Source organism: Pseudophryne corroboree, chromosome 8 (genome assembly GCF_028390025.1).
Source record: "Pseudophryne corroboree isolate aPseCor3 chromosome 8, aPseCor3.hap2, whole genome shotgun sequence".
NCBI classification, from domain to species: Eukaryota; Metazoa; Chordata; class Amphibia; order Anura; family Myobatrachidae; genus Pseudophryne; species Pseudophryne corroboree.
Genome location: NC_086451.1, coordinates 405,545,973 through 405,573,109, shown reverse-complemented (window position 1 = coordinate 405,573,109; position 27,137 = coordinate 405,545,973). Strand labels below are relative to the sequence as shown.

Here is a 27,137-nt window from a genome sequence, read left to right as displayed (position 1 = left end):
GCACTCTAAGACTTGAAATGGGTGTGAACTGGCACCTCCCTCTATGCCCCTCCTCCAGACCTCAGTTATTGGAACTGTGCCCAGCGAGAGGGACATTTCGAGGAAAAGGATTTTTGTTAACCAAGGGTGAGATACATACCAGCTCACACCACAACACACTGTACAACATGGCTTTTAAGCAATACCAGTTAACAGCATGAACCAAAAACAGCAACAGGCTGAACATAACCGATACACAACCTCTGTGTAACAGAAGCAATCAACACTGCTGAAAAAATAGTCCGCACAGGGACGGGCGCCCAGCCTCCTCTACGGACTAGGAGAAAAGGATTTACCGGTAGGTATTAAAATCCTATTTTCTCTTTTACGTCCTAGAGGATGCTGGGGACTCCAAAAGGACCATGGGGTTTATACAAAAGCTCCAGACCGGGCGGGAGAGTGCGGACGACTCTGCAGCACTGATTGAGCAAACATGAGGTCCTCATCAGCTAGGGTATCAAACTTGTAGAATTTAGCAAAAGTGTTTGAACCCGACCAAGTAGCTGCTCAGCAAAGTTGAAGCGCCGAGACTCCTCAGGCAGCCGCCCAAGATGAGCCCACCTTCCTGGTAGAATGGGCTTTCACTGACTTCGGTAACAGCAATCCAGCCGTAGAATGAGCATGCCGAAACGTATTACAGATCCAGCGGGCAATAGTCTGCTTGGAAGCAGGAGCCCCAATTTTGTTGGGAGCATATAGGACAAACAGAGCCTCTGATTTCCTAAATTGAGCCGTTCTGGTGACGTAAATTTTCAAAGCTCTGACTACATCGAGAGACTTCGAATCAGCCAAGGCTTCCGTAGCCACAGGCACCACAATCGGTTGGTTTATGTGAAACGAAGAAACCACCTTTGGCAGAAATTGTTGATGAGTTCTCAATTCCGCTCTATCCACATGGAAAATCAAATAGGGGCTCTTGTGAGACAAAGGGGTATATGCAATTGTGGTCAAATTCCGGCTGGAATTCGACCGTTTTTCAATTCGACTCAATTCAACAGTCAGACACCCTCCCGCCGGGACCCGAATTCGACATATTCAATAAAAAATGGATTTGACAGTCCCGCTGTCGAAAAACGGACCAATTGATGGATAGTGTACGTCCTGGATTCGACTTCCTGGACGGCACAAAAGTGTTTAAAAAACCCTGAAAAAAAATGCGTGGGGTCCCCCCTCCTAAGCATTGCCAGCCTCTGGCTCTTTAAACCGGTCCTGGTTGTAAAAATACGGGAAAAAAATTGACAGGGGATCCCCCGTAATTTAACAACCAGCACCAGGCTCTGCGTCCGGTCCTGGTGCAAAAAATACGGGGGACAAAAGACGTAGAGGTCCCCCGTATTTTTCACACCAGCACCGGGCTCCACTAGCTGGAGAGAAAATGCCACAGCCGGGAGACACTTTTATACCGGTCCCTGCGGCCGCGGCATTAAATCTCCAACTAGTCACCCCTGGCTGGGGTACCCTGGAGGAGTGGGGACCCCTTAAATCAAGGGGTCCCCCCCTCCAGCCACCAAAGGGCCAGGGGTGAAGCCTGAGGCTGTACCCCCATCCAAGGGCGGCGGATGGGGGACTGATAGCCAAGTGTCAAAATAAAGAATATTGTTTTTTGTAGCAGAACTACAAGTCCCAGCAAGCCTTCCCCGCAAGCTGGTACTTGGAGAGCCACAAGTACCAGCATACGGGGGGGGGGGGGACGGGCCCGCTGGTACCTGTAGTTCTACTGCAAAAAAAATACCCAAATAAAAACAGTACACACACACCGTGATAGTAAAACTTTATTACATACATGCACACCGACACACACATACTTACCTATGTTGACACGAGGCTCGGTCCTCTTCACCAGTAGAATCCACGATTAACCTGTAAATAAAATTATACTCACAAAAATCCTGTGTAGATCTGTCCTCTTCTACTTGTAATCCACGTACTTGGCAAAATAATAAAACGCAAAACTAGGGGTGACTAGTTGGGGATTTAATGTCACGGCCGCAGGGACCGGTATAAAAGTGTCCCCCGGCTGTGGCATTATCTCTCCAGCTAATGGAGCCCGGTGCTGGTGTGAAAAATATGGGGGACCCCTACGTCTTTTGTTCCCCATATTTTTTGCACCAGGAACGGACGCAGAGCCTGGTGCTGGTTGTTAAAATACGGGGGAACCCATGTCATTTCCCCCCCCCCCCCCATATTTTTACAACCAGGACCGGCTCAAAGAGCCCGAGGCAGGTTATGCTTATGGAGGGGGGACACCACGCATTTTTTTTCAGGATTTTTAAACCATTCCCACCCCTTCCCACTGAAAAACATGCTCTGATCTCTCCATAATATTTTAGTCAGTAAAAAAATATATATTTTTTTGTAAAATATATTAAATAATACTTGTGGCTCCTAAATAGACAAACCAAGTCGATAATCCCTTCTAATATAAATAGATATGCTATTAGCATTAAAAAAAAACACAAAAAAACATGTTTTTACATTTTTTTTATTTGATCTCGCCAGCAAAATGAGGCGGACTGAAATTGACGAAATAACTGTCAAAAAGCAGTGTTGTCGAATTGATATTCTTCAAGCGAATATACTTTTGTCGAAAAGCCGCATTTTTACCATGGCAGACATGTCGAATTTGACAACTGTTGAATTGCAAAAAGTCGAATCTGAAACTGCCGTTTTTTGGCGAAAAGTACTGTATTGCATTGTCGAATCATTTTTTTGTGTCGAAAATGCCCCGTTTTTCGACATTTGCTGCAATTCGACCGCAATTGCATATGGCCCAAGGCCGCCAATTCCGACACCCGTATTGCGGACGCCAAGGCCAAAAGCATGACCACTTTCCAAGAGAGAAATTTCAATTCAACCTTCCGCAAAGGTTCAAACCAGTGTGACATAAGAAATTGCAACACCACGTCAAGGTCCCATGGTGCTACTGGGGGCACAAAGGGAGGTTGGATGTGCAGTACTCCCTTCACGAAAGTCTGAACCTCTGGAAGAGCGGACAATTCTCTTTGAAAGAAAATAGATAAGGCCGAAATCTGCACTTTAATGGAACCTAATTTTAGGCCTGCATCCACACCTGCCTGCAAAAAATGGAGGAAACGACCCAGCTGAAACTCTTCCGTAGGAGCCTTCTTGGATTCACATCAAGACACATACTTTCTCCAAATACGGTGATAATGCTTCGCCGTAACCTCCTTTCTAGCCTTAAGCAGAGTGGGGATGACTTCCCCGGGAATACCCTTTCGAGCTAGGATTTGGCGTTCAACCTCCACGCCGTCAAACACAACCGCGGTAAGTCCTGGAAGACGCACGGCCCCTGCAGTAACAGATTCTCTCTGAGAGGAAGAGGCCAGGGATCTTCTATGAGTAATTCCTTAAGATCCGGATACCAGGCCCTCCGTGGCCAATCTGGAACAATGAGTATCGCCTGAACCCTTGTTCTTCTTATGATCCTTATCACTATTGGAATGAGTGGAAGTGGAGGAAACACATATACCGACTGAAACACCCACGGAATTACCAGGGCGTCCACTGCACTGGCTTGAGGGTACCTCAACCTGGAACATATCTCTGAAGCTTCTTGTTGAGGCGAGACGCCATCATGTCTATTTGAGGAATTCCCCAACGACTTGTCACTTCTGCAAAAACCTCTTGATGAAGATCCTACTCTCCTGGATGGAGATTGTGTCTGCTGAGGAAATCTGCTTCCCAGTTGTCCACGCCCGGAAGGAAGACCGCTGACAGAGCGCTTACATGTTTTACCGCCCAGCAGAGAACTTTTGTGGCCTCCGCCATTGCCGCTCTGCTCTTTGTTCCGCCCTGGCGGTTTATGTACGCCACTGCTGTTACGTTGTCCGACTGAATCAGGACAGGTAGACCTCGAAGAAAATGTTCCGCTTGTAGAGGGCCGTTGTATATGGCTCTTAATTCCAGAACGTTTATGTGAAGAGAAGCTTCCTGGCTTGACCATTTTCCCTGGAAATTTTTTCCCTGTGTGACTGCTCCCCAGCCTCGGAGACATGCATCCGTTGTCACCAGGACCCAATCCTGGATCCCGAACCTGCGTCTCTCTAGGAGCCACCACAGGAGAGATATTCTGGTCCTGGAAGATAGGCTTATTTTCCGGTGCATGTGCAGGTGAGACCTGGACCACTTGTCCAACAGGTCCCACTGAAACACCCGGGCATGAATCCTGCCAAATGGAAATGCTTCGTAGGCTGCAACCATCTTCCCCAACACCCGAGTGCATTGATGAATCGACACTCTTGCCGGTTTCAGTATCTCCCTGACCATGTTCTGGATTTCCAGAGCTTTTTCCGCTGGGAGAAACACTCTCTGTAGTTCCATGTCCAGGATCATGCCCAAGAAAGACAGCCGTGACGTCGGCATCAACTGTGACTTTGGCAAATTTAGGATCCAACCATTTTGTTGCAGAACTGTCGGGGAGAGCGACACGTTTCTTAGCAACTGCTCCTTTGATCTCGCCTTTATCAGGAGATCGTCCAAGTACGGGATAATTGTGACACCCTGCTTGCGTAGGAGCACCATCATTTCCGCCATTACTTTGGTGAAGACCCTCGGAGCCGTGGAAAGACCAAACGGCAACGTCTGAAATTGGTAAAGACAATCCTGAACAGCAAACCTCAGGAAAGCTTGATGTGGAGGATATATTGGGACATGTAAGTAGGCATCTTTGATGTCGACTGACGCCATAAAATCCCCCCTTCCAGACTGGAGATCACTGCTCGAAGAGATTCCATCTTGAACTTGAAACTTTTCAAATATAGATTGAGGGATTTTAGGTTCAGGATCGGTCTGACCGAGCCATCCGGCTTTGGTATGACAAACAGGCTTGAATAAAACCCTTCTCCCCGTTGAGACGGGGGTACCGTGACAATGACACGCTGTTGACACAGCTTTTGTATCGCAGCGCACACTAATTCCCTTTCTGGGAGAGAAACTGGCAAGGCTGATTTGAACAATCGGTGGGGGTGCACGGCTTGAAACTCCAGTTTGTACCCTTGGGACACTATTTCTAACACCCAAGGATCCAGGCCCGAGTGAATCCAGACCTGACTGAAGAGTCGGAGACGCGCCCCCACCGGTACGGACTCCCGTAGAGGACTTGGCAGAAGGCGGGGAGGACCTCTGCTCCTGGGAAACTGGCACAGCAGGCAACCTTTTTCCCCTTCCTCTACTTTTTGAGGCAAGGAAGGACGACCCTCTTCCTGTTTTGTATTTATTAGGCTGAAAGGACAGCATCTGATAATGCGGCGTCTTTTTCTGTTGTGCAGGAACATAAGGAAGAAATGATGACTTACCCGCTGTAGCTGTAGAAACCAGATCAGCGAGGCCAACACCAAACAAGACACCACCTTTATACGAGAGAGCTTCCATAGCTTTCTTAGAGTCGGCATCAGCATTCCATTGATGAATCCACAGCGCTCTCCTGACCGAAACTGCCATGGCATTGGCCCTTGATCCCAAGAGGCCAATATCCCTCGCCGCATCCTTTAGGTAAGCTGCAGCGTCCCTGATAAACCGAGAGTGAAAAGAATGCTATCCCTATCCAGGGTATCCATGTCAGATGCCAAATTATCTGCCCACTTACCAATAGCACTACTCACCCATGCCGACGCCACGGCAGGTCTGAGCAGCGCACCCGTAGTGACATAAATGGATTTTAAGGTAGTTTCCTGCTTACGATCCGCAGGGTCCTTTAGGGCAGCTGTGTCGGGAGACGGAAGCGCCACCTTTTTGGACAGTCGTGATAGAGCCTTGTCCACATTGGGAGATGACTCCCACTTTTCCCTGTCGTCAGAGGGGAAAGGATATGCCATTAGAATTGTCTTGGGAATCTGCCACCTTTTGTCAGGAGATTCCCGAGCTTTTTCACAAAGAGTGTTCAGCTCATGAGAGGGAAGAAACGTCACCTCAGGCTTTTTACCCTTATACAAACAAACCCTTGTATCAGGAACAGTAGGTACTTCTGAAATATGTAAAACGTCTTTAATTGCCACAATCATGTACTGAATACTCTTAACCAGTTTCGGATTTAAACTGGCCTCACTATAGTCGACACTGGAATCAGAGTCCGTGTCGGTACCAGTATCTGCCATCTGGGTAAATGAACACTTTTGTGACCCTGAGGGGGTCTGGACCTGAGACAAGGCATCCTACATGGATTTCCTTCATGTTTGTGTCTGAGAATCAGATTTATCCAGCCTTTTAGTCAATAACGCCACATTTGCATTCAATGTACTCAACATATCCACCCAATCAGCAATCGGCAGTGCCGACAGAGTCACTCCCAGCGCCCTATCCGCCCCCACAGTAACCTCCTCCGGGGAGGAGCACTCAGCCTCAGACATGTCGACATACATGTACCGACATGCACCAACACACTGGCTATAGGGGACAGACCCACAGAAAGCCTGTTAGAGACACACAGATGGAGTTTACTAGCTCACACCCCAGCGCCTATCCCGGTACTGAGAGCAAATACACACTGCCTCAGACCTGTTTGCGCGGTTTTTATCAATGGATAATCGCACCAATTTACTGTGCCCCCCCGTTTTGCACCCTGTTACTTGTGCAGGAGTGTGGAGGTCCAGGCCAGCGTCTCTGCATCCTGTGAAGAGAAAATGGTGCTGGTAAGCTGGGAGGGCTAAGCCACGGCCCCTCACCGGCGCGCTATAGTCCCGCTCAAATTTAAAATATTTATACTGGCGGGGGCTATATCTGGTGCCTAGGCACTTCCAACATATATATTTTAGCCAGATTTTTTGTAAAAAACTTCAGTAATCATGCTGCTCAGGGCGCCCCCCCTGCGCCCGCCACCCTGCAAGTGCCGCCGTATGTGTGTGTGGGAGCATGGCGCGCAGCGTGACTGCTGCACGGTACCTCAGTACTGAAGTCTTCTGCCGTCACTGAAGTCTTCTTGTCTTCTTAATACTCACCCGGCTTCTATCTTCTGGCTCTGTGAAGGGGTTGACGGCGCGGCTCCGGGAACAAGCAGCTAGGCGCACCAAGTGATCGAACCCTCTGGAGCTAATGGTGTCCAGTAGCCTAAGAAGCAGAGCCCTTGAACTCAGAAGAAGTAGGTCTGACTTCTCTCCCCTCACTCCCACGAAGCAGGGAGCCTGTAGCCAGCAGGTCTCCCTGAAAATAATAAACCTAACATAAAGTCTTTTCAGAGAAACTCAGGAGAGCTCCCCTAGTGTGTGTCCATTCTCTCTGGGCACAGAATCTAACTGAGGTCTGGAGGAGGGGCATAGAGGGAGGAGCCAGTTCACACCCGTTTAAAGTCTTAGAGTGCCCATGTCTAATGCGGATCCCCTTCTATACCCCATGGTCCTTTTGGAGTCCCCAGCATCCTCTAGGACGTAAGAGAAAACAAATATTAGTGTTTGGGACTGGGGAGGGAGTGGGAGTGAATGCAATGTTGTCCATTTCTGCAGTAATCCCACTGCCATAAAGCCCTTCTCACCCGCCAGACAGACCTAGCAAGAGAAGTTTGCAGCTGCCTTACAAGGTCCCTGTCAGCCGGGCAGACTCTGAGGTCAGCGTGGCTGCAGACATGCCCCCAGTGCCAGATAAAGGACCACATGGGCCTGGAGCTGAAATTTATGAAAGGCCTATTGTGTGCCGCCGCAGAGGGTGTGACCAGTGTTGTTGGGGTGTGGTCTGCACAGGGGTATACCCTGCCCAGAGGTTATAATAATGTATTGTGAGAGCCTATAAAGGAAAAAAAACTTTGTTAATGTGACCATAATCTGATAAAATAAATAAAAATGGCACTTAGTGATGATGTAAATCTGCTAAAGTCTGTCCTGGTTCTGACTCTGACATGCATGCACAGAAGGAGACAAGACAGATCTAGCCTAGGAGGAGGACCTGGCTGCCCGATGGAAATGGGGTAAGTATGAGAGAGGGCTGGAATAGGAAAGAGGCAATACCAGACCGGACGGAGCAGGGTATGTTGGAAGCAGCAGATAGAGGGGTTGGGATGGAGCTGGGGGCATACTGAGATGACCTGAGACATGCTAATGTATTTATTGTGTGTGTGTATAGATAGGTAGTATATTTCTATATACATCACACACATGCATACATACTGTACATACATATATAAATATATATATATATATATATATATATATATATAGTGTGTGTGTGTGTGTGTGTGTGTGTGTGTGTGTGTGTGTGTATCTCTCTATATCTACATCTATATCTATATAATATGGCAAAAGAGGGGTGACCTCACCGGGTTTTTTAAAGGTTCCCAAAGCTTTATTCAGCAAATAGTCACAGTGGTGCGTGAGGCAGGTACAGCTAATTCTAACCCTCCCTCCCAGCAGCCTAACCCTAACCCTCCACCCACAGTCTAACCCTACCCCTCCTCCCGCAGCCTAACCCTAACCCCCCCTCCCTGCAGTCTAACCCTAACCCTCTGCCCACAGTCTAACCCTGCCCCTCCTCCTGCAGCCTAACCCTATCCCTCCCCGGCATACTTACAATTGGGAATTCGGCAATTGGGATGCCGTGGTTGGCATTCTGACAGGTGTCGGGACTCCAGCACCGGCATTCTGTCTGCCAGGATCCCGAATGCCGGGATCCCAACTATATCCCATTTTAGGACCTTTAGCACCATGACATTTTGCTGAATAAAACTTTTAAAACCTTTTAAAAATCTGGTGAGGGCACCCCTCTTTTGCTTTATGTTGGATACTGGACTGATATCCATATGTGATGCACCCCCGTGTTTTAAACTTTTTAACATGCGAGGCTGAGGACACCATGATAAGCAGCCAGCAGGACACAGACACCTAAAGATCAGTTACTTGACCCAGAGATGAGCTTGGGCTTGACTGCTTAATTAATGCTGTGTTAAAATGACAATAATATGAAAGTTATGTACTCACATTTACATAAAAAACAGTATCTGGAAACTCCTTCCCATGCTGAGGCTATATGTCATGACGCTTGGCCTGATCTTCCATTTTTCTGCTGGACCAGTGTGAGTGAGGACTAGGAGGAGGAGGAGTGTGTGTGTGACTGTGTGTATGTGTGTATGTTGAAGGGGGGGGGGGGGTGCCACGAGGGGGATGGGGCATTTGGACCTTTGAGGGGAGGGAGAAGATGAAAGGGAAGCTGAGGAAAAAGGAGGAAGCTGATGGGAGAAGGGAGGGACATACTGTAATAAGCAGGATAGCTGACAGAATGAGATTGGTCAGCAGGGAGGGAAGGAGGACCCACAGAAACTAAACACTGCAGCCTCTGCTTGTGTTAATTTGATGCTGGACGAGCTGTGTGTGCAGGGGTAACAAACCCTGGAACAGCTTCATGCCCCTGCGTCTTTCACGGTGTTCCACAGTGAGTGGAACAGTATGCCTGATGTTTGCCCAATCAAGGAGGAAGTGGAGGGTATCAGAAGGACAGCTGCTGGAAGGCTACTGTAACAGAAAAATAATTTCCTGTGTACAGCAGTACAGTAGATCCTCCTGTTGGCCTATTTTGATGGGGAGGGGGGGGGGGCTGGAGCTGCAGCTCCATCCACCCCATTGTTAATCCATTCCTGCATGCCCCCCGAACCCCCCTCAACCCTCTCTCCCCGCAGGGCTCCCAACACCTGTAGTGATCCCACTGCCAAAGAGTCCTCTCAAGGATCCCTTATTCTCCCCTCCATGGCACTCTCTGCTCATCTGGAACCCCGACCAGTGCTCACCTGGACACACGCACACACTGATGACTTATTGTATGGAGAAGATTCGGTAGTGTGCGGGGACATTGGGGACACATAGAAATATAGGAAACGTTTGGAAACAACGCTGACAGTGCCGGCCACAACCTGACCCAGACGGCTGCAGGGACATCGGGAGAGACACGGGAGAAGCAGGGATGGGGGAACACAGGGATCTGTGCACATCAGAGACCGGTCCAGAGTGGGTTGCGGTAATGGTAGGACCGGCCCTGCTTACTGCCCAATCACATCTGTTTCAGTAACAGGGGCGTGCTTTCATGTGAGCTAAAAGCACATCCCTGTCAAAGAGGCAGTGCTATTAGGTGCCGCTTACAGGGTATTTGTTAATGGGTTTTTGATGCCCGATGCTTGGCCCTGCCCCCCGCTTCTGGCCCATTCACTGTGAGATCGGGAGGCACCAAGAGGGGTGCCTCCAACACACATTGAAAACTGTTTTGTACATTGTAAAAATAAAAAAAATGTTAAAATAATATAAAGGCTAAAGGATTGATTATTAAAATAATACTAAGAAGATAATATGTGTCATAACTCTCTTTTTAGTATTATTTTAATCATTAATGCCTCCCCTGACTGCACGTCCCTGGTGTACAGTGCATTTTATATGGCCTCCTATTGATGTCAGTAGCATCTGAGAGGATGGAGAACTAGAACCTCCCCACTTCTGGTGGGCTTACATCATATACCTTGACATACTGTACTGCTAAATCAGTGCTGTTTGGAATCCAGGAATGCCCATGTTCTTTAGTCCTGCTGGATCACATTACCAATCTGTAGACTGGACTTCTTGTTTTGCATAAACCACACCCACTCATAGTCTAGCACTACCATATGCAGTGGAGGCAGTTGTCTCCACAGAGTATGGCATTAAAAAAATATCAGATAAAAAAAAAAGAAAAGAAAAATACCACTGGAATTACTAATGTGGCCATGTATCTCAGAATGAGATCAAACTGAACATAGAGTCAAAATGGTGAAGTTTATCATCTAGCTAGTGGCGGGAGCTTAGGTTAAATAAATGCAGCTGCTCCAAAATGCCACATCTTCTGTACTTTTAGAAATTGTGCTTACTATTTAAAAACTAGAAGGGTGTTTTGAAGCTCCCAGCCAGTGTAACTGAAAATGTAATTGATGATGATGATGTCTGTGTTTTATGACAACAGCTATATACAGTAATTACATTTTACTCTTTCCGGATTTTTGAACTTTTGACATAGTGTACACCAGAAGCTACAAAGAAGGTAACACAACAAAGTTTTGTAGTTTCATAATAGGTCATGTGATGCATCTCATTTATATATTCTAAAAGAAAAGATAACCTAAAGTGATTAGAAAGGACATGTGCCAGTTGAAAAGATAAAAATGAATCTGGATGCTTTGACACAATGACATTCTTTAATTAAAAAAATAAATGATAATTCAGTTTTATATTAGAACTCAATTATAGTTAAGAGAAAATCCAGCTAAAAGGTGCAATTACAGTATACACCTGTTCAAATCATGTAAAACAAAGGGTTGCGCATACAATTTGTTTATGCAGTATCATTTATGGTAAATACAGGCACTTTTTGCATGTAGCATACTAGTACTCTATTTTACACTATCTTTTGGTGCTGCCTTAGTATGCAAAGAAATTCTAACTCCCTATCAAATTGCACATTTTTAATCCATGCCCCTGCAACTTTCAATGCAACATTGTTTTGCCAAGGTGACATGGTAGTACATGCCTAGCACTTCAAAAGTGCAAAGCTACCTTTAAAACCCTTTAACTGTGGGAGTGTGGTACAAAATTCAGCGTGTCATCATGGACATTTTTTTTGACAACTGATATGTCACCATGCACATTGTTGATGTGGTCATAATGTTGCAATTGTGCATGTCAAAAGTTGGTATGTCGACATTTTTCTACATTTTTTTCTACTGTTATAACACTAACCTTATCCTAAACCTAACCCTAACCACAGCCTAACCCTGACCCTAACAACATCCTAAGCCTGACCCTAAACCTAACAACAGCCTAACCCTGACCCTAAACCTAACCCTAAGTGCAGCTTAACCCTAACTGTACATCTGTAATGTTGATATTTTGATTAACCACATTCACAATATCAACACAATAACCATGTCATTATGTCTATTTCGATAATGTGAATTTCATCATGTTCACTGTAGGCATAACATCCATGTAGACATTTTGAATCTTAACATAATGGAGCAATTCAATTGTCCCCCCACCCCCTGTTGGGCGTGCATGCCAATTAGTACCGGGTTTAGCCACGCAAAGAGACTAAACCTGTCTAAAGTCCAGGTTAGGGTTCTCAAACTCCCATATGAATGCCCAAACCACAATGTTTTCATACATTTCAGCTCTAACCTCAGGAGGCTGTGAGCTGAAATGGGTCCCGCCGGCTGCATGTGTGCCCGAACGGAGCATGAATTGAATTGCTCTCTTGAGTGTCATCTAGTGGCAGCATGGGGAACCAACAATTGAATTGGCCCCAATGACTGCATATCGCCACTGGTTCATAAGGCAACCGTTTACCATGGTGAATGGTGATGTACTACCCAAGTTGGGACAACCGATGGGTTGGTGCAATACAGTAACCCCCTCATAATGGGATTGTCTTCACAAAACATGAACAATTGGGAGGTATGTAAGTCTAAAAGAGGCCTCTGTGTTGTAGGGTCATATTTATTCAACTGATCCCTCTCCATTGGCCACCAGTGGTGCATTTGTAGTACCAATGCCGAACAGAGTGATAGCCCGAGTCTCATGAATTTTTAATGAAAATTTTAACGTTCACATTGCAAATTTAGGCAATAAATATTTATTGCATCGACATTTTTAATGTGGATTGTGATAAATGGGGTCCTTAGAATTAAAACCATGTGAATTTTCTCTTTTAATTTGCACATTCTAGAGTCATTTTTTGATCCTCGCCAGTGCCTCAATAAAGCCCAATGCAACATTATTTTCACAATCATGTTTGGAAACCGCCATGGTTATGAGGATGAAGAGCTCCATGATGTGTTGTTCTGGATTTATGAAACCTTTGTAATTGCCAGCTCTTTCTGGGGGAAGGTAAGCATCAAAGTAGAACTAATCAAGATTCAGTTTTTAATTGACAATTTTATCAGTTACAGATGTACAAACTTTCTGTGTTTCGTTTGGGAAAGTAGAGACACATAGCAAAGATTCCTTTTTATTATTTCAAGGTTCTTGACTTTGGTATGATGGATTTAAACAAAAAATATAGTTTATTAAAAAATGCAGTCTAGCACTGCTTGTTTTTTGTGTGCAACTGTACCTAATTTTGGGCTTTATTTATGAAGCTCTGGGTTGTTAATAGAACGATGTGACTCAGTTCTTTAGATATCCCAACCCACCCGAATTTTGAGGAACCAAACTGAAATGAGTCCCGGTTCTAATCTTCTGGGGAGAGCCGAACTGGGGGCCTAATTTCGCTTCTGTCGCTTCTGCAACTCACTGAGCAGTTTCCTGATAATCTGGAAATTGCGCTGGACCCGTTCTGTGCATGTGCGGAGCAGGTGCTGCAGTCGCATCGCTAAAATGCAAACACTTCTGCCTGATTGACAGGCAGAGATATTTGTGGGTAGGACTGGGGCAGCTGGCATTGGGGAAAATGGGGGCATGTCGCCCCCATTTTCTGGGAGTTGCGAGGCCAAGGACTTGGTTCCAGATGCAGTTTCCTTGGCCTCGCAAGCTGCACTTACTCAGCCAGCAGTCGCAGATGAACATTGTGACTGATGATTTGAATATTCATCCAGAATTGTGATCGCATCATATAGAGAACTGCAATCGCACCTAAGCACCGCCTCCTGCATTTGCATTGCTAAAGATTGCAGTTGCAAAGCTGCTGCGAGCAGCTTTGAAAATGCAATCCTTACTGAATTAGGTCCTGAAGCCATGGCCAGATTAACAATGAGGCAGATGGAGCTCCAGCTCCTGGCCTACACATAAAAATAGGCCCATCTTCATTACAGCATGATGATTACCAGCCACCAGCTGGCCACATGGTTGGCCATAAATCATAAACATTAAATTGTATTTCTATTTTCCACACAAAATGATGCAATTTTTATATTTTTAGATATTTAGGGAGACATTGGGTCTGATAGTGTATGGGGTTTACATAGCACTGGCCACACCCACACAGCACTGGTCACACCCACCCTGCTTCTCATAGGCCCTTAATCCAGCCCTGCCTGAAACAAGTCCCCTTTCGGATCATCCCACGGTTCGGAATTTGGAGTTTGGACTGCAAAAATGACATCATTTTAGCTTTTTTTAGAATCTATTTTCAAGGAATAAAAAACACAGGATTTGGATTTTAAATCCAAATTCTGAATCAAAACACTTGATGGTGGTTTTGCAAAACCAAAACACGACGATTAAATTAGAACCAAAACAAAAGACTCGCACATCTCTATTTGTTAAAAACAGTGCTTCTGATTGTGTTTATGTCCAATATTAAAAGGGCAAAACCATGTCTTGTAAATGATTGCCACTTTAAAAAAGTCAGAGATCGGCCAGCAACCCGCACTTCCGGCATATTTGGACCCTATTACATATGCCCAATTCTGTTCTTAATTGTGTGATGTGAGAGTAGTAGGTCTGTAACTCTTTTTTTTATTAGATTGTCATTCTTGGCACAAGCTGTAAACTACATCGGCAAGATACTTTTTAGCAAATTTTCTTTTCATTATACAGTAAGCTCATTTTTTTTGCAAGGGCAATGTTTCAAGTGACTTGATACTACTTAGAATTTTGACTATTCTAACGAGTGTTTTCTCAGTTTTATGGTGGTCTTTGCCTTAATAAATCAGTGGGTTGCTAAACTGATGGAAAAATCAAAACCAATGCTTTGTAAATTTAGGCCATAATCTATTTATTGTTCCTTATATAGCTATTGTTACAGTATCTTGTGTTTGGACTACTGTTATTATTCTAAAATTTTATTTCTGGGGTGCCACAAGTGGTCTGCAGAGCCGACTACCAATTTAACGTCTAATTCTTTCACTTTAGCTGTTTGACATGTTCCCACAAATCATGCGTTTCATCCCCGGGCGCCACCAGAAGACTTTCATTTACATGAGAAACATTTTGCGCTATGTGATAAAGAGGGTTAAGATAAACAAGAAGACTTTGGACCCCAATAATCCGAGGGATTTTGTTGATGCTTTCCTCATTAAAATCGAGAAGGTAACCACTGACCATTTACTGCATATATATTTTGGTACAAGGACAAAAAGGGGGCATTCCACACAGGATAGTTTACTCAAAAATACATAGGAAGTAAATTGCACAAGATATATTTAACCAACAATTATGCACATTAGAAAATAGATTTTGGGCCTAATTCAGGTTGATCACGGGGGCATGATCATGGCAGCTGCGTGACATCACACACAGCCACCGTGATCGTGAACATGGCAGCGTGCCTCCTGCGGGCGCAGCTAGGCTGCGCCGGCAGGAGGCTTCACTATTTTCTACGATGAAGCAGAAATTGCGAGGCGATCACAATTTCTGCTTCATCAAGGGGGGGAGGAAGCGGTCAGCATGCTGGGAAAAGGATTGCAAATTCTGCTAATTAGCTGAATTTGCAATCCTTACTGAATTAGGCCCTAAGCAGGGCCGGTTCTTGCCCTTGTGGCGCCCCGGGCAAAACTTGGGTGTGTGGTTTAATATGGGGGTGTTGTCAGCCACGCCCCCATTTGTAGCGCCGCAGCGGGAGGGGGGGCACAGCGGGGGGACACTGCTGGGGCGCACACTGCACATTGGCTGATCTTGCCATGGCGCGGCGCCCTCCGGATGGCGCCGGCGCCCTCCGGAAGGCGGCGCCCCAGGCAAAAGTCCTGCTTGCCCGTGGCAAGATCCGCCACTGGCCCTAAGCCACTTATATTTTATCATGTTGGTGGTGCTCCCCCGAGTTTTGTATACTATGGGGGTGATTCAGGTTTATTAGCAAACCAAAAAAGCAAGTAACTGGACAAAACCATGGTGCACTGCAGGTGGGGCAGATGTAACATGTGCAGAGAGATTTATATTTAGGTGGGATATATTGTTTCTGTGCATGGTAAATACTGGCTCCTTTATTTTTACACTGCAATTTAGATTTCAGATTGAACACACCCCACCCAAATCTAACTCTCTCTGCACATGTTACACCTGCCCACACCTGCAGTTCAGCATGGTTTTGCCCTTTTGCTTGCTTTTTTGGTTTGCTAACAAATCTGAATAAGGCCATGTATATATAACATAAAGGGGTTTTCTTGCAAGGAGCATAGAAAGAGTAAATCTGTTATTAGGGTACACTTGAAATTGTAATTATGAATTGTAATGTCGAATTTGATTATTTAAAATTAACGTTTTTCCAAAAATTATTAAAATATTGATGGCAGAATTCCCTGGTTTGTGTTAACATGAAGTGTTACCAAATAGACACACAGTTTAGACAGAATAAATAATTTATAAAAGTTATATAGATATATGAATATCAGGTTTAGCAAATTCCACACTACATTATATGAATACGTTAATTGACCTAATATTGTAATGTTAAGAATTCTATTAAAAATAAAGCTATTTAAATGTAGCTCTGTTCATTAAAAACCAAACAATGCTCTTTTTTTGTAATAATAATATATATATATATATATATATATATATATATACACACACACACAGTATATGTGTATATATATATACATACATAATATGGTTAGTTAATAGTTATTCTACTCTTTATCACCTTATCCTACAGTATATAATAAAAGGCTAACGCTGCTTCTAAAAAAAAAAAATAGTTTTAAGAAAAAAAAAAAGAAAAGAAAAAAAAGAAGAAAAAAAGAAAACAGTGTAAAAAAAAAATAGAAACACTAAATTATGAACATTTTAATAATAAAGCATCTATTCCTGTAGGTAACACTCAATAATGCTGTCATCAGATGGAATTTTCTTTTGTAAAACTGATGTACTTGCTTCCAGTCCAGACTTTCAGTTCCAGTATGCAATAGATAGGAAGCTGGCTCACACATCTGCTATGGACTTGACTGGCTAGTGGTAGGACTACTCTTACCAATGTCAGTAATTGGGATAGGGAGCATCACTAACTGCCCCAGTGTCTTGTTTGCTTGATAACTCAGTACAAAAACAAAATTAGTTGAGTGGACATTTGCAGGCCATTTTGACCAATAGGCTCCTTGGTTCCTTTTCTCAATGCTTTAGTACTGTGCAGCCTGTTTAGTATAGAGCCTTTGGCAGTGACATCAAGAATTATATCAGTATATGTATCTGCCTGCAAACTTATAATTTGTAAATAGTGTAAAAGTGGGATTTGATAGATCGAAGGTGACATACAGTCACATGTAGATAGGTAAGCAATAATTGAAATTATGCTTATTTTGGCAAAATGAGTCTGCAGAAATATTAAGAATTTTAAAGTGCACTTAAGTGCACTTAAATACTCTAAAACTTATTTAGAGCATTGCAGATACTACATCAATAAATATTAATTCATGTCTCCTTTGTCTCCAGGAAAAGATAAATCCCAAAAGTGATTACACCTTCTCCAACTTAGTGAACAGCACTTCACAGATCTTCGTTGGCGGGGTGGAGACTATGAGCACAACTCTGACTTACGCTCTCCTTATTCTCTTGAAATACCCCGATATCCTTGGTATGTAATAAGCCTCTCCGTAGATGTATGCTGTATGTGGATTGCATCATTGCTATCCACTTGTCTTACAGGAAGTACTATACTTGTCATACAGGAAATTTTGGTTATGCAGGAAGTGATGCTGCAGTCATTGTTCTGTGTGACTTTCTGGTAGTAAAGACACACTTCTGCAGCTCTACAGAGTCCTGTGGTGATTTGCACACAGACCACTTTTTACACTCTCATCTGTTATTTCCTTCACTACCTATTTTTATTTCACTACCTCATAATAGTAATGTGTGATATGTTAATGAATATAATCAGCATTCCTAAATGACTTGCTATGGTAAATCAGCAGAAAATTATAATTTCTATTTACTAGCCAAAGTCCATGAGGAGATTGACCAGGTCATTGGTCAAGAACGGAGCCCAAAGATAGAAGACAGAAACCATATGCCCTTCACAGAAGCTGTGATCCATGAAATACAGCGATTTATAGACCTGCTCCCAATGTCTTTGCCACGGAAAACCACAAGAGACATCAAGTATAGAGGGTACTCTATACCTAAGGTAGATTTTTACTCTAAAATGATGGTATTTCTAAGTTGAACTCTGCAGTATATAAATATGTAGGTAGGTGGATGCAGAATTATTGATATACGTTACCTTGAACTTTTGTTTAAACATTTTTTATTACTTACACTACCTACAGTAATCGTCCTCTCTCTCTAAAGCTATAAAGCTAAATTCTTTGATTGTTTCTCATTAGAGGTGTTACTAGGATTTTCTGTACTCTGGGAATAGTGAAGTTGAAATTGATCCCTTTTCCCACATATTAAATTCAATTCTGCATTTCACCTTACCTTATCACTATACAACAGGGACGTGCAGTCAGGGGAGGCAGGGAAGGCAGAGCCTCCGCTGCCATATCCCAGTGAAAATAGCTGTTTTTTACACTGATCTGTGTTATAACACAGATCAGTATAAAATTACGCTATTGTTATTAGAGATGTGCACCGGAAGTTTTTCGGGTTTTGTGTTTAGGTTTTGGATTCGGTTCCGCTGCCGTGTTTTGGATTCGGACGCGTTTTGGCAAAACCTCCCTGAAATTTTTTTGTCGAATTCGGGTGTGTTTTGGATTCGGGTGTTTTTTTACAAAAAATCCTCAAAAACAGCTTAAATCATAGAATTTGGGGGTCATTTTGATCCCATAGTATTATTAACCTCAATAACCATAATTTCCACCCATTTTCAGTCTATTCTGAACACCTCACACCTCACAATAATATTTTTAGTCCTAAAATTTGCACCAAGGTCACTGGATGGCTAAGCTAAGCGACACAAGTGGCCGACACAAACACCTGGCCCATCTAGGAGTGGCACTGCAGTGTCAGGCAGGATGGCACTTCAAAAAAATAGTCCCCAAACAGCACATGATGCAAAGAAAAAAAGAGGCGCACCAAGGTCGCTGTGTGACTAAGCTAAGCGACCCAAGTGGCCGACACAAACACCTGGCCCATCTAGGAGTGGCACTGCAGTGTCAGACAGGATGGCACTTAAAAAAATAGTCCCCAAACAGCACATGATGCAAAGAAAAATGAAAGAAAAAAGAGGTCCAAGATGGAATTGTCCTAGGGCCCTCCCACCCACCCTTATGTTGTATAAACAGGACATGCACACTTTAACGAACCCATAATTTCAGCGACAGGGTCTGCCACACGACTGTGACTGAAATGACTGGTTGGTTTGGGCCCTCACCAAAAAAGAAGCAATCAATCTCTCCTTGCACAAACTGGCTCTAGAGAGGCAAGATGTCCACCTCATCATCATCCTCCGATTCCTCACCCCTTTCACTGTGTACATCCCCCTCCTCACAGATTATTAATTTGTCCCCACTGGAATCCACCATCTCAGATCCCTGTGTACTTTCTGGAGGCAATTGCTGCTGGTGAATGTCTCCACGGAGGAATTGATTATAATTCATTTTGATGAACATCATCTTCTCCACATTTTCTGGAAGTAACCTCGTACGCCGATTGCTGACAAGGTGAGTGGCTGCACTAAACACTCTTTCGGAGTACACACTGGAGGGAGGGCAACTTAGGTAGAATAAAGCCAGTTTGTGCAAGGGCCTCCAAATTGCCTCTTTTTCCTGCCAGTATACGTACGGACTGTCTGACGTGCCTACTTGGATGCAGTCACTCATATAATCCTCCACCATTCTTTCAATGGTGAGAGAATCATATGCAGTAACAGTAGACGACATGTCAGTAATCGTTGGCAGGTCCTTCAGTCCGGACCAGATGTCAGCACTCGCTCCAGACTGCCCTGAACCTCTGCAGACTTGTGTCTGCTGGAAAGAGAGATACAACGTAGGTTTTAAATGTAGGATCGAGCACGGTGGCCAAAATGTAGTGCTCTGATTTTAACAGATTGACCACCCGTGAATCCTGGTTAAGCGAATTAAGGGCTCCATCCACAAGTCCCACATGCCTAGCGAAATCGCTCTATTTTGGCTCCTCCTTCAATGTCTCCAGCTTCTTCTGCAAAAGCCTGATGAGGGGAATGACCTGACTCAGGCTGGCAGTGTCTGAACTGTCTTCACGTGTGGCAAGTTTAAAGGGTTGCAGAACCTTGCACAACGTTGAAATCATTCTCCACTGCGCTTGAGTCAGGTGCATTACCCCTCCTTTGCCTATATCGTGGGCAGATGTATAGGCTTGAATGGCCTTTTGCTGCTCCTCCATCCTCTGAAGCATATAGAGGGTTGAATTCCACCTCGTTACCACCTCTTGCTTCAGATGATGGCAGGGCAGGTTCAGGAGTGTTTGCTGGTGCTCCAGTCTTCGGCACGCGGTGGCTGAATGCCGAAAGTGGCCCGCAATTCTTCGGGCCACCGACAGCATCTCTTGCACGTCCCTGTCGTTTTTTAAATAATTCTGCACCACCAAATTCAATGTATGTGCAAAACATGGGACGTGCTGGAATTTGCCCAGATGTAATGCACGCACAATATTGGTGGCATTGTCCGATGTCACAAATCCCCAGGAGAGTCCAATTGGGGTAAGCCATTCTGCGATGATGTTCCTCAGTTTCCGTAAGAGGTTGTCAGCTGTGTGCCTCTTATGGAAAGCGGTGATACAAAGCGTAGCCTGCCTAGGAACGAGTTGGCATTTGCGAGATGCTGCTACTGGTGCCGCCGGTGCTGTTCTTGCTGCGGGAGGCAATACATCTACCCAGTGGGCTGTCACAGTCATATAGTCCTGAGTCTGCCCTGCTCCACTTGTCCACATGTCCGTGGTTAAGTGGACATTGGGTACAACTGCATTTTTTAGGACACTGGGGACTCTTTTTCTGACGTCTGTCTACATTTTTGGTATCGCCTGCCTAGAGAAATGGAACCTAGATGGTATTTGGTACCAGGGACACAGTACCTCAATCAAGTCTCTAGTTGCCTGTGAATTAACGGTGGATACCGGACACATGTTTCTCACCACCCAGGCTGACAAGACCTGAGTTATCCGCTTTGCAGCAGGATGACTGCTGTGATATTTCATCTTCCTCGCAAAGGACTGTTGGACAGTCAATTGCTTACTGGAAGTAGTACAAGTGGTCTTCCAATTTCCCCTCTGGAATGACGATCGACTCCCAGCAGCAACAACAGCAGCGCCAGCAGCAGTAGGCGTTACACTCAAGGATGCATTGGAGGAATCCCAGGCAGGAGAAGACTCGTCATACTTGCCAGTGACATGGCCTGCAGGACTATTGGCTTTCCTGTATAAGGTGGAAATTGACACTGAGGGAGTTGGTGGTGTGGTTTGCAGGAGCTTGGTTACAAGAGGAAGGGATTTAGTGGTCAGTGGACTGCTTCCGCTGTCATCCAAAGTTTTTGAACTTGTCACTGACTTCTGAAGAATACGGTCCAGGTGACGTATAAGGGAGGATGTTCCTAGGTGGTTAACGTCCTTACCCCCACTTATTACAGCTTGACAAAGGCAACACACGGCTTGACACCTGTTGTCCGCATTTGTGTTGAAATAATTCCACACCGAAGAGGTGATTTTTTTTGTATTTTGACCAGGCATGTCAATGGCCATATTCGTCCCACGGACAACAGGTGTCTTCCCGGGTGCCTGACTTACACAAACCACCTCACCATCAGAAACCTCCTTGTCAATTTCTTCCCCAGCGCCAGCAACACCCATATCCTCATCCTGGTGTACTTCAACAGTGACATCTTCAATTTGACTATCAGGAACTGGACTGTGGGTGCTCCTTCCAGCACTTGCAGGGGGCGTGCAAATGGTGGAAGGCGCAAGCTCTTCCCGTCCAGTGTTGGGAAGGTCAGGCATCGCAACCGACACAATTGGACTCTCCTTGGGGATTTGTGATTTAGAAGAACGCACAGTTCTTTGCTGTGCTTTTGCCAGCTTAAGTCTTTTAATTTTTCTAGCGAGAGGATGAGTGCTTCCATCCTCATGTGAAGCTGAACCACTAGCCATGAACATAGGCCAGGGCCTCAGCCGTTCCTTGCCACTCCGTGTCAAAAATGGCATATTGGCAAGTTTACGCTTCTCATCAGACGCTTTCAATTTTGATTTTTGGGTCATTTTACTGAACTTTTGTTTTTTGGATTTTACATGCTCTCTACTATGACATTGGGCATCGGCCTTGGCAGACGACGTTGATGGCATTTCATCATCTCGGCCATGACTAGTGGCAGCAGCTTCAGCACGAGGTGGAAGTGGATCTTTATCTTTCCCTATTTTAACCTCCACATTTTTGTTCTCCATTTTTTAATGTGTGGAATTATTTGCCAGTATTAATAGCAATGGCCTACTACTATATATACTGTGCACAACTGAAATGCACCACAGGTATGGATGGATAGTATACTAACCGACACAGAGGTAGGTAGAGCAGTGTCCTTCCGTACCGTACTGCTATATATACTGGTGGTCACTGTCAGCAAACTGCAAAACTTAAATGCACCACAGGTATAGAATCTAGATGGATAGTATACTTGATGACACAGAGGTAGGTAGAGCAGTGGCCTTCCGTACCGTACTGCTATATATACTGGTGGTTACTGTCAGCAAATTGCAAAACTAAAATGCACCACAGGTATAGAATCTAGATGGATAGTATACTTGACGACACAGAGGTAGGTAGAGCAGTGGCCTTCCATACCGTACTGCTATATATACTGGTGGACACTGTCAGCAAACTGCAAAACTAAAATGCACCAGAGGTATAGAATCTAAATGGATAATATACTTGAAGACACAGAGGTATGTAGAGCAGTGGCCTTCCGTACCATACTGCTATATATACTGGTGGTCACTGTCAGCAAACTGCAAAACTAAAATGCACCACAGGTATAGAATCTAGATGGATAGTATACTTGACGACACAGAGGTAGGTAGAGCAGTGGCCTTCCGTACCGTACTGCTATATATACTGGTGGTCACTGTCAGCAAACTGCAAAACTAAAATGCACCACAGGTATAGAATCTAGATGGATAGTATACTTGACGACACAGAGGTAGGTAGAGCAGTGGCCTTCCGTACCGTACTGCTATATATACTGGTGGTCACTGTCAGCAAACTGCAAAACTAAAATGCACCACAGGTATAGAATCTAGATGGATAGTATACTTGACGACACAGAGGTAGGTAGAGCAGTGGCCTTCCGTACCGTACTGCTATATATACTGGTGGTCACTGTCAGCAAACTGCAAAACTAAAATGCACCACAGGTATAGAATCTAGATGGATAGTATACTTGACGACACAGAGGTAGGTAGAGCAATGGCCTTCCGTACTGTACCGCTATATATACTGGTGGTCACTGTCAGCAAACTGCAAAACTAAAATGCACCACAGGTTTAGAATCTAGATGGATAGTATACTTGACGACACAGAGGTAGGTAGAGCAGTGGCCTTCCGTACCGTACTGCTATATATACTGGTGGTCACTGTCAGCAAACTGCAAAACTAAAATGCACCACAGGTATAGAATCTAGATGGATACTATACTTGATGACACAGAGGTAGGTAGAGCAGTGGCCTTCCGTACCGTACTGCTATATATACTGGTGGTCACTGTCAGCAAACTGCAAAACTAAAATCCACCACAGGTATAGAATCTAGATAGATAGTATACTTGACGACACAGAGGTAGGTAGAGCAGTGGCCTTCCGTACCGTACTGCTATATATACTGGTGGTCACTGTCAGCAAACTGCAAAACTAAAATGAACCACAGGTATAGAATCTAGATGGATAGTATACTTGACGACACAGAGGTAGGTAGAGCAGTGGCCTTCCGTACCGTACCGCTATATATACTGGTGGTCACTGTCAGCAAACTGCAAAACTAAAATGCACCACAGGTATAGAATCTAGATGGATAGTATACTTGACGACACAGAGGTAGGTAGAGCAGTGGCCTTCCGTACCGTACTGCTATATATACTGGTGGTCACTGTCAGCAAACTGCAAAACAAAAATGCACCACAGGTATAGAATCTAGATGGATAGTATACTTGACGACACAGAGGTAGGTAAAGCAGTGGCCTTTCGTACCGTACTGCTATATATACTGGTGGTCACTGTCAGCAACCTGCAAAACTAAAATGCACCACAGGTATGGAATCTAGATGGATAGTATACTTGACGACACAGAGGTAGGTAGAGCAGTGGCCTTCCGTACCGTACTGCTATATATACTGGTGGTCACTGTCAGCAAACTGCAAAACTAAAATGCACCACAGGTATAGAATCTAGATTAGGGGTGGGCAACATGCGGCCCGCGGGCCGGATGCGGCCCGCGAACCGATTCTGCCTGGCCCGCTGTCCCATACCACTGTGCAATGACAAGCGGCCCGGCTGAGCCGCTTGTCACTGCGCTACGAAGCTCCGAGATGCGGCGCCGCTGAGGAAATACCCGGTCTGCTGACCGGGATTTCCTCTGTGACATCAGGCGCTGGGCGGCATAGGGGGCGGAGCCACGGCAAGAGTGCAGAGGGCAGCGGGTAGCAGCAGCGGCTCTGCGCAGCGCAGCGGATCTGGCAGAGAAGGCGGTGGATAATCTGGGCAGCAGATCTGCCACAGTGAAATAAAAACATCAAAGGTAAAGCTGCTATACGGGTCCGGGGAGGGGAGGGGAGGAGGGGGAGAGAAAGAGGAGGGAGAGAGGAGAGGAGGGGGGTAGAGACTGCTGTATAGGTTCAGGGAAAGGGAAGTAGAGACTGCTGTATAGGTTCAGGGGAGGGGGTGAAGGGGGGTAGTGACTGCTATATGGGTTCAGGGGTGGGGGAAGGGGGGTAGAGACTACTATATGGGTTTAAGGGAGAGGGGAGGTTTGAGACTGCTATGTGGGTTCAGGGAAGCGGGTGGGGGGAGCTAGTAACCAGCTGTGAATACGATTGATAACAGCATTACACAGGATGCTGTTTGTTTGTTTGTTTTCAGCAGTTTTTTATTTTTATTTTTTTATTACTGGATGTGTTTTTTAAGCCCAGTACCCACAGGCCGATTTGGGAGAGATGTGTGCTGAGCGAACCGCTCAGCACACATCTCTCCTGCCGCTCAGCACAGCGCGATCTGTGCTGAGCGTGCGGGGGGAGACGGGGGGGGCGCTCACTTCACCCAGCGGGTGAAGTGAGCGACCCGCTAGATTGGCCTGCATGCAGGCCAATCTAGCAGCAGCGATAGCGATGTGCGGGGCCGCGCATCGCTATCGCTGAGGGGGCTACACACGGAGCGACCATGCCGATATTCTTAGCAATCTAGTCAGATTGCTTAGAATATCGCTCCGTGAGTACCCCCCTTTAGACATTTGTATTTTGCCTGTAAAAAACTACGTATGCGGTGTAATGTATATTGTGGTGTGTGTGTTTTTATAGATATATATATAGGCCCTCATTCCGAGTTGATCGGTCGCAAGGCGAATTTAGCAGAGTTACACACGCTAAGCCGCCGCCTACTGGGAGTGTATCTTAGCATGTTAAAATTGCGACCGATGTATTCGCAATATTGCGATCACAAACTACTTAGCAGTTTTAGAGTAGCTCCACACTTACTCTGCCTGTGCGATCAGTTCAGTGCTTGTCGTTCCTGGTTTGACGTCACAAACACACCCAGCGTTCGCCCAACCACTCCCCCGTTTCTCCGGCCACTCCTGCGTTTTTTCCGGAAACGGTAGCGTTTTCATCCACACGCCCATAAAACGCCGTGTTTCCGCCCAGTAACACCCATTTCCTGTCAATCACATTACGATCGCCGGAGCGATGAAAAAGCCGTGAGTAAAAATACTATCTTCATAGCAAAGATACTTGGCGCAGTCGCAGTGCGAATATTGCGCATGCGCACTAAGCGGAATTTCACTGCGATGCGATGAAAAATACAGAGCGAACGACTCGGAATGAGGGCCCTAATACTATGTTTTTATAGTTATAGTTTATATATATATATATATATATATATATATATATATATATATATAAAACTATGGGCCTAATTCAGATCTGATCGCTAGGGTGTGATTTTTGCACTGCTACGATCAGGTAGTCGCCGCCTACAGGGGGAGGGGGTAATCGCTGTGCAGGGGAGCGATCGCATGTGCAGGAGAGCTGCAGAAACAGAACTTTGTGCAGTCTCTGCACAGCCCAGGACCTACTCTTCCAATGCGATGATCGGGGCCGGAGCTGACATCAGAAACCCTCCGTCCAAACGCCTGATCCGTCCTGCATTTTTCCGTGCACTCCTCTAAACCGGTCAGTTGCCACCCACAAACGGCCTCTTCCTGTCAATCACCTTGCGATCACCTGTGCGATCGCTTTGTTCGCACCATCCCATCACTGCCTGACGCTCCCCAGCGCGGCGGACCGATGTGCCTGCGCACTGCAATGCATGCGCAGTTCAGACCCGATCACCCGCTGTGCGAAAATACACAGCAGCGACCGGGTCTGAATTGGGCCCTATAACGGGTCTTATTTTGCAGCAACTGCTGACTAAGGGGCTGATTCAGACCTGATCACTGTGCTGCAAATTTTGCTGTCCTGCGTTCGGGTAGTCGCCGCCCCCAGGAGGAGTGTAAATTCACCCGTGCAAGTGTACGATCGTATGTGTACGCAGAGCTGCAAAAATCTACTTTGTGCTGTCTCTGCGCAGCCCAGGACTTACTCCTACAAATATTTGTTATTCATATTAGTCCCCACCCTTGTGTGTGGCCCTCGAACATTCACTGGAAGTGTTAAGCGGCCCCCCAGCTGAAATAATTGCCCACCCCTGATCTAGATGGATAGTATACTTGACGACACAGAGGTAGGTAGAGCAGTGGCCTTCCGTACCGTACTGCTATATATACTGGTGGTCACTGTCAGCAAACTGCAAAACTAAAATGCACCACAGGTATAGAATCTAGATGGATAGTATACTTGACGACACAGAGGTAGGTAGAGCAGTGGCCTTCCGTACTGTACTGCTATATATACTGGTGGTCACTGTCAGCAAACTGCAAAACTAAAATGCACCACAGGTATAGAATCTAGATGGATAGTATACTTGATGACACAGAGGTAGGTAGAGCAGTGGCCTTCCGAACCGTACTGCTATATATACTGGTGGTCACTGTCAGCAAACTGCAAAACTAAAATGCAC

General features: G+C 45.4%; 1 protein-coding gene across 1 annotated transcript in view; it reads left to right on the top strand.

Moving 5' to 3' along the window:
- Positions 1-27,137, top strand: part of LOC134949888 (cytochrome P450 2A11-like) — a 90,156-nt gene that overhangs the window by 14,095 nt on the left and 48,924 nt on the right. The window contains exons 4-7 of the mRNA XM_063938585.1: positions 12,715-12,875; positions 14,841-15,017; positions 17,352-17,493; positions 17,855-18,042. Coding sequence (XP_063794655.1) covers positions 12,715-12,875; positions 14,841-15,017; positions 17,352-17,493; positions 17,855-18,042 — 668 coding nt within the window. The remainder of the gene's footprint in view (positions 1-12,714; positions 12,876-14,840; positions 15,018-17,351; positions 17,494-17,854; positions 18,043-27,137) is intronic.